This window comes from Cibotium barometz, chromosome 17 (genome assembly GCF_041138505.1).
Source record: "Cibotium barometz isolate CiBa-2024 chromosome 17, ASM4113850v1, whole genome shotgun sequence".
In the NCBI taxonomy this organism is placed as follows: Eukaryota; Viridiplantae; Streptophyta; class Polypodiopsida; order Cyatheales; family Cibotiaceae; genus Cibotium; species Cibotium barometz.
In genome coordinates this window covers 28,419,491-28,432,986 of record NC_141062.1, presented here as the reverse complement: position 1 = coordinate 28,432,986, position 13,496 = coordinate 28,419,491, and the positions used below count along the sequence as shown (strand labels likewise).

The window sequence follows — 13,496 nt, the reverse complement described above, 5'->3', positions numbered from 1 at the left end:
TATAAGTGAGGTTTAATCCTCAAAGATGTTTTATGGAGGAAGACTTCAAAAATCAGTCTTCTTGTTGATTCTTCGCGACGCTTTTACCTTCTTGCTTCTCACGTTGCCTCTTCATCTCCTCTTCCAATTCCCAATCGCCCCATCCACCATCTCCCGGCTCTTCCAATTGATCCCAGTCTCCCACCATCCTATCAACTCTTGCATGGACGAGACACGTGTTAGCCACCACTCAATGTACCACTCTTGCATGCACCGACACGTGTGAATTAACTCCCTAGGACAGCAGCGCGTTTTCTTTTTGACAACCAATTATAGCGTAAGAACTGACCCCAAAAGGGATACTTGGAAAGTTGGAAGTTGGGGGGGCCGGGGGTAGGTTTTGCATGGGACTTGGGAGTGTTAGTGAAAGCGTGCAAAAGGATGGGCGGCATTAGCAGAGAGCTAGGGCTGCGGGAACGGGAAAAGCTTGTTGGGAAGGTCAAAATCAATGACAAATGCATAGCTGATATGTAAGTTTGTAACTAGTTCACTGTTGGACCGGCTCTCAAGGATTCATGAGAACTAGGGGCAGGGGACCATCATCCATCGTGGTGGCTGTTTAGACAGCCGCTGAGTCAGAATCGGCGTCCAATGGCAAGCGAGTTGTCAAACCTGCGGTCCAATCAGTTTCCAAAGAAGTGTTGAGCGGCCCGCGGGCCGATGGCAGGCCTTAAATTTGAAGCCTAATGTAAGGCTTCATGGAAAAAAAAATGAAGCTTTGGAGTCCACAAATGGGCTTCAAATTGCAACCTTATACAAAATTTTGGGATTCATAATCTCTCTCTCTCTCTCTCTCTCACACACACACACACACACACAATAGATGCATACATGTTCTCTTACACTAAACATGTTCTCTTCTTAATGACTTCACAAACTATACATTACATGCTTATGCTATAGGAAAAATAAACAAAGAGCATTTCATGAATGATTTAATCTTAGGAACATAGAAAATGGAACCATTCATAATTTATGATGAATATGAAAGCTCAAAAAATACAAGAGGAAAGATCTATCCTCTTCTTAATGAATTCACAAAATTAGAAATTAAGTTCTACTTAGTTGCATCAAACTTGGCATGTTCTTCTAGCTTTCACAAGCTCCCATATTTTATACACTTCCTCCCACTCAATGCAAGTGGAATCTGGCGGTCCAAGTAATGACACTCTCATGAGTGCTTCCAATGTTTCAACTTTCAAGCATTGACGTCTATTGCTCTTGATAAGGTTTTGCTTGGAAAAGCCCCTTTCACAAGCCACTGATGAAATGGGAAGCACTAAAATTGCTTGCCATAATCGCACCATGTTAGGAAAGGCATCACATTGTGATGTACATGAAAACACTTGCCATGCATCCTTGAAAGGCATTCCACCACATCCAATATACATCCTGCTCACAAACTTTGAAAGCTCCTTTTTGCATCCCTCGGCATTTACTACATTGTCTCCAAGTTTTGTTAACAATCTTGACAACCAAAGAGAAGTTATCTCCCCTCTAGTCTTTTCATTATGAGGATAATACACAGGACTAAATAATTTAGTCGCATTAAAAAAATACATGTCTGGAAACCTATCATTAATGCAATCAATCAACTTTTGCACAAATTCTTTTGCCATGACAATACATGCATCCTTAGTGCCATCTGCCACATCCAATGCATAACCATCCTTATCTTTCCCAGGCATACAATGATACAAGAGCATATGCACATATTCTTTTCCTTCCTCATTTGTGTGACATAACACACCATTTCGAGTTCTTTCCATGAACCCTTTTACATGCTTTGTGTCTTTGCCAAAATCTGTACCCAAAAACTTTGTTTGGAGAGAGGATATTGTCTCCTCAATGTAGGTGGTAAAAGAAGAGATGTCTATTGTTTCTTTCTGAAACTCTCTATTAAGAGCATCCAAATCCAACAATACATCAGCAAGCATATGAATCCAAAATAAAACTTTGTAGACTCGCAACTTATCATACCAAGCCTTGGCACCTTCCTTCCAAAAGCTCAAGATAGCAGGAATCAACTTTGTCAATCGTTTCATCACTGCACCTCTAGCAAGCCATCGTACCTCATGAATTTGCAAAACCTCTAGCACATGAATGTTCATTTCATGAAGAAGATTTTGAAACTTCTTATGCCTCACACTAGAGGCACTAATCCAAGAGTAGATTTTATTTGCAATTTTATCAATATATGACAAGCATGGAAAGCATTTACAAGCATCAAGAACCGCCAATGCCTCTCTATGTGCAACACAATGCACGCTGAGAATATGTGGTACAATTCCTGCAAGCTTAGCAACAAGACCATCACGGCATCCAAGCATTGAGCTATCACCATCTGTAGATATGCCTACTAAGCGTTGCAAATCAAGTCCAGCATGAGAAAGTGCCTTTATGATTACATCAAATTTTGTTTGTGCACATCCATCCTCAACCAAAAGAAGTCTCATGAACTCAACTTTACATTTTCCCATCCCTTCATTTCCCAAAAATGCAACATAGATAATCAAATGTTTCTCTAGTCCCCTATCTGTAGTCTCATCAACAGTGAGAGCATAAAAGGGGCTAGACAAGAGCTCACGCAAATGAAAATCATGTAGATATTGAGAGATAGAGAAAATGAACTCTTTACCTGCCATAGTGTTGGTGTAAGTACCAAACAACTTTTTGGGTGGCATATTGTTCACTTCCAAATCATGGGCAAGTTCACATAATGCTTCAAACTTCATGATTGCCAAATCTTGTTTTGCAATAAAATATGCCAATTTCATGCATGTTATAACCCGATTTTTGGACTTACCTTTCATCACAGTAATATGCTTAGGCATCTTAACATTGTTTTCATTACACCATCTCGAGCGTGAAAAGCCATGCTCCTTAGAAAGGTGATGCTTATGGATAGCACCAAGCTGAATGATTTTGCAACCCTTTCCCCTACCCCAAGGTCCCTTTGCTCTATACTTTTCACACCATATGCATTTCATACGCTCTATGTCTCCATCTACAATGAGTTTCAAAAATTTGTAGGTACCTTCCCATTCTACTCTATACTTACGAATACATTGCTTCTTGGTTGAGGAGTCTCCCTTGTTCAACTCTATTGATGGAGGTGAGGTTTCATTCAATCCAAACATTTCCACATCATCATGCAGCTCATCCTCTCTATCCTCAATCTCTTCATTGCCCGCATTATCATCACTACAACTAGGTGTCCCAAATACTTCGTACTCCCATTCCCTCCCTGGGGTAGAAGAACATGCTTTAGCCTTAGCTTTAGGGGGTAGTTTAGGTTGAGCTTGAACTTTCGGTGGAGCACGAGGTAAGCCTAGAACTTGGAATAATGTAGGTTGATTCATTATTGTACTACAGTCTACACCAATATTAAGAAAGCTTATTTAGTATATGCTCTGTAATATGAAATTTAATTTGAAGTAAGCAAAGTTTAATAACTTATAATAAACATACATTTCAATATGCAATATATGGTTATAGATGACTTACATGCCCAATCAAATGTTCTCCCTTGATGTGTATGGTGACTCTTGAGAATCTGTCCCACCTCAGCCGGTCAGACGCAGACACAGTCCGACTCCCAGACTCCCATTCTTTTCCTTTGGTGTGTCGCGAAATCCTGCAGCGGGCCGGGCGTTGGAATCTGTTACAGTGTGGGCACTGGGCAGGAAACCGCCCGAGATGTGCACATATGGTTAAAGGCACAGGTTTCGCACGAGCCTGCAATGAGGGTGAAAAGGGGGAATCAAGTTTAAACAGAACTGGAGTCTGGCAAAGGCCAAACAGATTCCAAATGATTAAGGGTTCCTCTTTGTCACCGTACGTGGAAAAGATGCTGTGAATACAGGAGGAGGCCGCCAGTCGGCGCCAGAGCTTGACTCTGTACACTGTACAGTGTAGACTTGCTGCTGCTGCGTGCGGGTCCTGCAGGCTGCGGGAGCGTGGCACAGTGCACTCGCGGACCGCGGTGCCGGTGGTGATGATTGATGGGTTTCAATAGACGAGAACAAGAGAAAAAGCACTCCAAAACTGAGGTGGGCACTGGGCGAGCTCAGAGCTGCCGCACGCGGCACTGTGCGATGGAAGGAGCGCCGTGGAGAATTGAAATTAGAGATTCGATAAAGACTCCCGTCCACGTATTCATGATAAGATTCAATGGTTTATATTAAAATTTTATAAAATATATAAACTATAACACTATAATATATATACTATAATACTATATATACTATAATACTATATATATATATATATATATATATATATATGCACTGTATTATATATATATACTATATAGTATATATATTATAATTTATATACTATATTTTTTTGAAGCCTTGGTGATTTAGGAGGGCTTCAATTTGAAGCCTTGCATGAAAAATTGGGCTTCATGGTTGAAGCCTTCAGAATATTGTAGGGCTTCATTTGAAGCCCTGCACAGCCATTGAAGCCCAAAACGGGCTTCAAATTTAAGCCCTGGCCGATGGGCAGTGCCGCAGTGGACTGTGGGGCCGCTCTGTCTCTCTGTAACTGGTTTACCGGTCGATGGCGTGCGCAAGTCGTTATTCGTTACATGATTTGGCGGGCCAATGCCCAGCTGGCAACGACAGTGTGCAGGTGATGGTTTTCGACAAGCGTGAGAACAGCTCCTTGAGGCTTGACATATATGCTGACACAGTCCTCGTCCGCATTGCTAGGGGGTTACCGTGGGGCCACTGAGTTGCGCCGGCAAGGCAAGGCCTGAGATTTTGTCCACATCAGCCTCCGTGCTGGCCGTTGGAGAAGCAGTGGGCACCATTCGATGATGTCAATCAACCGCCCCTTGCAGCTTTTGTGGTGAGAACTCACGCTTCCCAGAGAGAGAGAGAGAGATGAATCATGTCTTTTGCCGGTAACTACCATGATTCCTGTTTTGAAATTTCGTGCGTGCGTGCGTGCGTGCATCATGCTTGGATCTTGGCTCTCAACCACGCCAAGGCCCTTTGTTTGATAATGACTCATGAGAACTTCACTCAACAAAAGGAGAATTTTATCAACGATCATGTGTCCCTCTCTTGACAAGTCTCAAAACGGTGAGCCACCTCTCCCTCCCTGCCCTCCCTCCCTTTGTTTATGTAAAAGCCCCCTTCCCTTTTTTCCCCAAGCACGGTGAGGACAAGGACTAGGCTAGTTGAAATTTCACCCGCACTACTCGATTTGATATTCAATTAATTAATTGCTTCTAAAGGAGGATATAATAATAATAAACAGGATGGTTGAGCCGAAAGAGGAGAGACTGCCGAAAATTATTTGACTTTTCATGGGAATGAAATTGTGTCCATATGTCCTACATAAACAACTTTCATTTCAAGGTTCAAATGTTCTCCAAGTCCGCACTCTCGACATTAACAAGTGGAAAGTTGGAAGTGTACATTTAACTATGCCAAAAATGCATTTAATAGCTATCACTTAAGTGTGCCAACATGGGTGCAGTTGAGCTTTCTCATTCAAAACTTGGCCTTGTAAGTTGTGGGAACATATGAGGTAAATAAATGAGCAAAAAAGAAGCTCTGTGAAAAAAAACATGTAAGATGATCCATATAGTGTCCCTTTATGATGCCAATACAACCATTTTATAGGTTTTTGGATGTACCAAAATCTTTCTTTTTGGATGTACCAAACTCTTTCTTTGTTGTTCATAAAAAAATGCACAAAATCATTGAACCAACTGGTACATTTTTCTAAAAACTTGTCAAAAATGAAGTGCAACAATGAACATAAAAATCAACATCGATTCTACAACTCATAAAAACATGTTTATAGAGCTAGAACTTGGCACTATGGCCAGCCCAATCCTTTACTCCCAAAACTCTACCAATGTTTTCTCTCCACCTCCCCTCAACTTGCACCCCACTAATGTCCTCGTTCTCTTTGCTACCACTCCCTATAAATAGGCATTACCCTTTTCCAGATGCCCCCATCACCTCCCCAACCTCCTCCTAGCACACACACACACACACACACACACACAGAAAAAAAACAAGAAGATCCCCCCCAAAAATTTAACATGCAATAATTAAGGTTTATCAAGAGGATCACCAAAGCCTTGAATAGAGACTTGCACCCCCCCTCCCACACACACACACACACACATATATACAGAGAGAGTTGTAAAGCTACAAGAGAGTGCCACGGTTCATTTGTAACTCAACAAAACACGTGCACTTGATAAGTTTGGTTTCTACTAAAGGAATATTTCATTCAAGTAGATGTGTCATGGAAAGAATAATCAAACCTTAGCATTTTTCCCCTCCCTCCCCCTAGTACCTCACCATCATCATCCCTCCTCTATCCCCCTCTCCTAAGTCCCACCAAGGTTGTCCCTCTCCTAGTACCTCACCATCATCATCCCTCCTCTATCCCCCTCTCCTAAGTCCCACCAAGGTTGTCCCTCCCCTCTCCTAAGCCCCACCAAGGTTGTCCCTCTCCTCTCTTGTCCCTTACCACTCCCACCAATGTTGCCTTGCTCCTTGTTGATACCATTCCTTGCAATATAAACCACTCTCTTTCACCCGTCACATTCCTCCACTTGCCCCAAAACGAAAGGAGAAACACATGCACATAAAAGAAGAGAAGAAGAAGAAAAGGAACACACACACACACACAAGAAGAAGACATAGGTTATAATTAGGGTGTCTCAAAAGCGAATGCCAAGCTAGGAGAGACCTCTAATCCATTTGTGTGTGTGTTAGAGAGAGAGAGAGAGAGAGAGAGGTCTATGGAAAGTTAAACAAGAGTGTTATAGTGCTTGTGGGAAAGAGTTCCAAAATTAAGATACCAAGACACATGTACTAGATAGTTTCTACCAAAGGGTGATCTTGAAGTAGATGCGCCAAAGGTAAAATTCATATATAATATTATTCACATTTTATATTTCAATTGTAGTGTATATTTTAGAAAATGCATTGCTTGATTTGCAGAGTGAGATTTTGATTTTTTTCTATTGTGGAATGCATAAAGCTTTCAATAGCTCATATTCATCAACTTCTCACTTATATTGCTCTTGGCATTATTGTCACTCCTCTCACGACACTTTGCTAAGCAACATCATGCTGGAGCCTATATTTATTTTCTATCTTCACTTATCCTTCATGAAAACATTATTTTTTAATCTTTAGTTATCATCCATGCATACCCAAAAGAGTTAAGAAGAGTCGTTACCTAATACCAGTGGTTAACTTGTGTGAGGGTTACAAGGTGTATGCATAATTGAATTAATGCAATCAAGGAAACTTGTTAACTGCACACATTAAGTATGCATAATACCAATGGTTAACTTGTGTGAGAGTTACAAGGTGTATGCATAATTGAATTAATGTAATCAAGGAAACTTGTTACGTGCACACATTAAGTAGGCATAATTGGTTAACTTGTGCACACATTAAGTAGGCATAATTGGTTAACTTGTGCACGTGCACATATTAAGTAGGCATAATTGGTTAACTGTGTGAGGGTGGTTACAAGGTGTATGGATAATTAGTTAACTTGTGCAAGGGTGGTTACAAGGGTTACAAAGGGTTATGCATAATTAGTTAACTTGTGTGACAATTACAAGGTGTATGCATAATTGAAATGTAATCAAGGAAACTTATTATTGCACACATTGAGTATTGTAAAGTTTAACAAAATTGAGCATATTTTGTAACTTTGGTTTTAATTTTTTATATTTCATATTTTTTTTCTTGCAACTAATATTGTTACTTTATTCATAATCCAAGTAGTGTTGTCATTTATTGACTTTCTAAAGATAATGTAGTATAAAAAGGACATGGAACATGGGCTTAATGTATTGTTATCGCCATCACAATCAATAGTGTGATTGTGTTCAGACCTATTTCAAAGTGCTAGTTTACTTTAATCTACCAACTCCCTTAACTTGAACTACTTGACTACGTTGTACTTTAAATTTACCCACTCTCTCAACTTATTGTGTTAGACCTTTTTACACGATGTCTTTTGAAACACTCAAACATGTGCTTATTTTCACACCTTAAGTATATCTAACCATCAAATATTTTCTCTAATTGAGCTCTATATCAAAGCTCCTTATTTTGATCCTTACCATATGCCATATCTTAAAGATTATGATAACTCGTGACTTCAACTCTTTGACTATCTTGCACTCTTTACCAACCTCCATAAGTTGACAAAGTGGGAGTAGAAAAGGCAATGCATGAGCATAACATCACATTGCCACATGTGCCAAATCCATAGTAGTACAATGTGTGTAAGTTTTATAGATGCTAGACCTAAGAAAGTGGGAGTAGAAAAGGCAACGCATGATAGTAACATTTATATTCCACATGTGCCAATCCACAATACTACAATGTGTATAAGTTTTGTAGAAGCTAGACCTAACATAGTGAGAAAAACCACATTTACAAATTGTGAATCCTTTTGCCAAAAAGTAGCAAAATGAACTTATGAGTCCTCTTATTAATATGGGATCAACATTTGATGTTAACACATGATGTTATAGTAAAAATGTAATGGAAAAAATTCACATGACTAGACTATTTTTCTATTAGCTATATCAATGCTTAGTTTTGCAAAACTTTCTACTAGAATTTAGATATATTTTTCTACAAAACATGCATTCTTTGTCATGCTAACAAGTTCTCATTTATACTTTTGGAATGTTGATACACAATTTTGATGTTTTCTATACACTTCATCCTAAAATCATACTATAGGAACTATTTTTAGCCCAATGGCTAGTTTATGAGGTTCTCCAAAAATTGCATGGCTATTTTACAAGTATTTGTTTTAACTAGTGTTTTTTGAATTAGCCCAAAACTATTGATCTTGACTGGTTACAAAGACAAAATCATAAAATACATTATATGGTAGAACCCATATATTTTTTATGCTAGCACCTATCTTATAGGCTAGCACTGGAATCTGATATGTTTTATGCTAGCATATAACATATAAATTCACCCAAGGTTTCTATACTTTCGTATACATTGGAAATATATATATTTGCCATCCTATATCTATTTATACTATGATTGTAGGCTCTTAATTTTTTAACCTGAGGTTCAAAAGATTATTTTGATTAATGCTAAGCAATCCAATTTTAAATGATTAGTGAGTAACCTTAAAAAAACACAACATGAATTATACACAAAAGCATTTAGAATAATATTCATTTGTGGATGCCATCAATTTCAAATAGTATAGTTGTACACATGTTATCTTTGAAGCATAATTACATGGGGTTTTTTTCTTTTTCTTTTTCTTTTTCTGTGAATAGACTTAGGCCCAAGATCCTCACATTCTTACCACTTTTCACTGCTCGGCTCCGCCTGTAGGCACATTCTATCCACCCATAGGTGATGCCGTGGTTTTAAACCCAAGACCTCCTTGTCCTACGTGATGCTGTAGTTTTAAACCCAAGACCTCCTTGTCCTAGGCAAACACCTTCACCGCTTGGGCTATCACCTCATTGTCTCAATTACATGGCTTTAGATTATAGAGAAATGGCTTTGTTGCATAATGCAACAAATAACTTTGATAATAACCTTTAATGTTTACATTCTTATCCTTTTATAGATTTATTAGGTTTGTTGTTGCTAGCTCTAGCACTGTGTCAAGCTCTTCGAGCTACCATACTTTCTAGATTTTACTTCCTATAGTTTTATAATGGCACCCTCATTTTTGGGACTTTATTACAAAATGTAACAAGAGTGTGAGGCTTCTTATTCTTATCTCCTGCTTTTTTCATGTCCAAAGATTTGTCCTTTTCTTTGTTAGTTTTCCATTGGTTTCATGTTCTCTTATGGCTTCTATTGCTTACATTCTTCTTGGTGTCAGTACTTAGCCAAATCACCATTTCAAAGTAGCTACCTTGCTTGTCTTTTCCTAGTGCCTTTTCGGTTTGTGGAAGTTCAATTTCCTTATGCTTGCCTTATAAGCTGAGTGCTCTTCATTGTCCTTACTTCAAACTTTTATTTGTTTTCCCTTCCCTCACAAGTTTCTCTAGGGCTTCTTGATCCACAAAATGTCCTATTTTACTAGTGATTATATATTGTATCTTTCTTGCTAGCAGACCTATCATCTTCTCTATTTATTGATTTACCTTGATCATTTGATGAGGTTATGCTTCATATTGTTCTATTTTCTTTTGTTGCACTTGTAACCTTAAGCTCATCCATTATTTCTTAATTTTTGTTCTTCAATCATTTCCTTCATTTGTGTTTTTTAAAGTTCTTCTTGCTTTCCTTCTTAGCTTGAGCTTTTGCTTCCTACACTATGCCATTGTTTTATGATCTTTCTTGTTTGTTTGCATGGCTTTATTTTTGGATTTCTAGGGAGTTTCCTTTTGCATTTTTGGTTGCTTCTACAAGCTTCTCTTTCCTTCTTAGCTTGAGCTTTTGCTTCCTACACTATGCCATTGTTTTATGATCTTTCTTGTTTGTTTGCATGGCTTTATTTTTGGATTTCTAGGGAGTTTCCTTCTGCATTTTTGGTTGCTTCTACAAGCTTCTCTTTGCATCAAAGTTGAATTGCATGCCTAGATAGGATTAGGGTAAGTAGAAATGGAGTAGCATCAACACCTTGACATAATAGAAATGCAAGAAAGAGACTAAGCGTAATGATAAAGCTAATGACAAAACTAGAGCATAATGACAAGATAAGAGGTTTAGCAAAAAACTCATATGATAATCCATTAGATAGATGGCCTTTATATAGGCTTGAGTACATCTACATTAGCTCACTAGTTGTTTATCCTAAGCTTGATTAAGCCATCCCCTAATCTTGCCTAGATTTGAGCACCATCTCCGTAGAAGTGAGCACCCACTTGGGCTATTTCCCACCTTTCTAGGCATCTTATTTTGGCCTTCATTTGGGCTAGACATTCCACATCTAACTTCATATTAGGTCTCCCTTTGAGCCTTTGAGCCTTTGAACCATATTCTATGACTTATGTAACTCATACATCAATGAGGGTCACATGACACTCCCCCTTGCCCCTAACATTTACCCCACATCACTTGCTATTTTCAACACTATCCCTAAAGTGATGAACTACTACCACCATACATACATTAGATTGTCATTTTCTAGATTGACCTATCATAGGTGCCTCATAGGCTACAATGTTGGCTTAGGGCTTGAAGTTTACCCAAGGGTAGGAATAGAATGAGTGGATTAAACACAAGGTGGGAGATGTGCCCTATTACATCAAGTAGAAAAGATGTTCCAATGCTTGGCCTCCTTCTTGGGAAGCCCCTTCATTTGGTTATTCTTTGATCATTATGTTTTCTTGAATTTTGGCTTGAGTCTTCTTTTTGTTCCAAATTATCTTTCTCTCTATGGCCTAGTTTGCCACAAAAGTTGCACTCCACTCTAGCTCTTGGTGCTTTGGTAAAGAATGATGTCTCCTTGTAATGTGATGAAGGTCCACCTGCTTTAACTTTGAGTCTTTTATCCTCTTTAATCAAGGCCACTTAAAGGGTTGGGTTGGCCATATTTTTCAAGGTAGCCACCAATGGGGGATAAATTCTTCCAAGTTCATGCTCTTGAGAAGGATTAATATAGCATCCTCCTTGTCTATTGAAGATCCAACACATGCAGTGACTCACTTTCTTTGATGTCTAATATGAAAAACTACATATTTAACTAATTTATAGTTCTTTTGTTTGGCACCAAAAAAACTTCTCTAGTTCATCCCATGCTCCTTTTTAATTTTCTTTGGATGCAATGATGGATGAAACTATCTCCTAGCCCTAATGCAATGATGGCTAGGCTCTCTCATCTCTTCCAAGCCAAAACCTTTTCTTTTCTCCTTCCAATCCGAGATACTTTTCCCTTCCATTCGCAATCCCCCAAATCCCATCTTTTATGAGGACAAATTTAAGCTACTTGCCATGTATGGAAACCATCATCATTAAATTTATCAACTATAAGTGGAGTTATCTTAATTTAAATAAATATGTGTATCCTCTACATACTATATATGATGAACCCGTGACTTAAACTCAACAAGATTTGATAAAAAATGTGTGATGTCCTTTTACCACTTGTGTTTAAATAAATATGTGTATCCTCTACATACTATATGATGAACCCGTGACTTAAACTCAACAAGATTTGATAAAAAATGTGTGATGTCCTTTTACTGGAAATCACCACCATCTATCGAAATGTTTTGGAGTCTTCAAAATGGTCAATGCTTACCTCCTTTGATGCCTTGTAGCTTCTTGAGCTGATGTAGTTGCTCTAACTTATGACTTCTTATAGTTTTCATTCTTGATGATTTTGGATCTTGTGAAAAAATAGGCTTAGTAGCTAGTGATGGTAATAATTTTGCTAACTAGGTTGTCCTATGGGGGTGGCTCTGATACCAAGCTGAATTTTATACCTAGAGAGGGTGTGTAGAAATGGATTAGCATCAACATCTTGACATAATAGAAATGCAAGAAAGAAATTGAGACTAATGATAATGCTAACGATAAAACTAGAGCATATGACAAGAAAAGAGGTTTAGCAAAAAGCTCATATGATAATCCATTATATACTAGGGCCTTTATATGAGTATGTATCAATTAGCCACTAATTGTGGCTCCTAAGCTTGATTAAACCATCTCCTAATCTTGCCTAGATTTGAGCACCATCTCCCTTGAAGTGAGAACCCACACATGGACTATTTCCCACCTTCTTCTAGGCACGTTCTTTTGGCTTTCATTTGGGCAAGACATTCCACATTTACCTTCATATTTGCGCTTCCTTTTAGATTTTGAACCATATTCTATGACTCATGTAACTCATACATCAATTGAGGGTCTTCCCCTTTTGTTGCTCCTAGCATTTACCCACTCATACATCAATTGAGGGTCTTCCCCTTTTGTTGCTCCTAGCATTTACCCACTCATACATCAATTGAGGGCCTTCCCCTTTTGTTGCTCCTAGCATTTACCCACTATCATTTGTATTAAGAGACTAAGGTTATGTAGTAGAAGGGGAAGAGAAGGGTGTGAGTGTGAAGGAACTTAAGGTCCACTAGCTCATCTATTTAAAGATGGAGCTAGGAGGCATTTTGTATTGATGAGCAAGGCCAAGTTATATTCATAAACAACTTAATAGGTAAGAGATTTTTCTTGTATTTTGTGTCTCTCACCTCCACACACTTGATCTAGCATGAGCACCACGTTTTCTCAACATGGTATCTAGAGCTTTGGTTGAGTAGGTCACATTTGTGGTGTAGAATAGGTCAAAATCCTCATCTTCTCTTGTGTGGAGCTCAACCCCCTGCTGGTGGAGGACCTCTAGCCATTCGTGCAGGCCTCATCTTGGGGAGATCTCAACTGAAGAAATGTGGAGGACATCCGGGCGTTCATGAACGTACCATCAATTCTTGGATCTCTCCCTTTTCCGACGTGGCATTCACTCTGGTT

The 13,496-nt window shown here is 38.8% G+C and overlaps 1 protein-coding gene across 2 annotated transcripts; it reads right to left on the bottom strand.

Moving 5' to 3' along the window:
* Positions 1-709: 709 nt before the first annotated feature.
* Positions 710-3,677, bottom strand: LOC147629863 (uncharacterized). 2 transcript variants are annotated; one of them, XM_086810871.1, is made up of 2 exons: positions 3,547-3,677; positions 710-3,415 (listed from the first exon to the last, which is right to left on the bottom strand). In XM_086810871.1, the coding sequence occupies exon 2, from the start codon at positions 3,399-3,401 to the stop codon at positions 1,110-1,112; it is 2,292 nt and encodes a 763-aa protein (XP_086666997.1). In that variant the 5' UTR covers positions 3,402-3,415; positions 3,547-3,677; the 3' UTR covers positions 710-1,109. The 2 variants fall into 2 exon arrangements, with proteins under 2 accessions (XP_086666997.1, XP_086666996.1); XM_086810870.1 differs by having other exon boundaries at positions 710-3,408.
* Between the last annotated feature and the right edge of the window lie 9,819 nt (positions 3,678-13,496).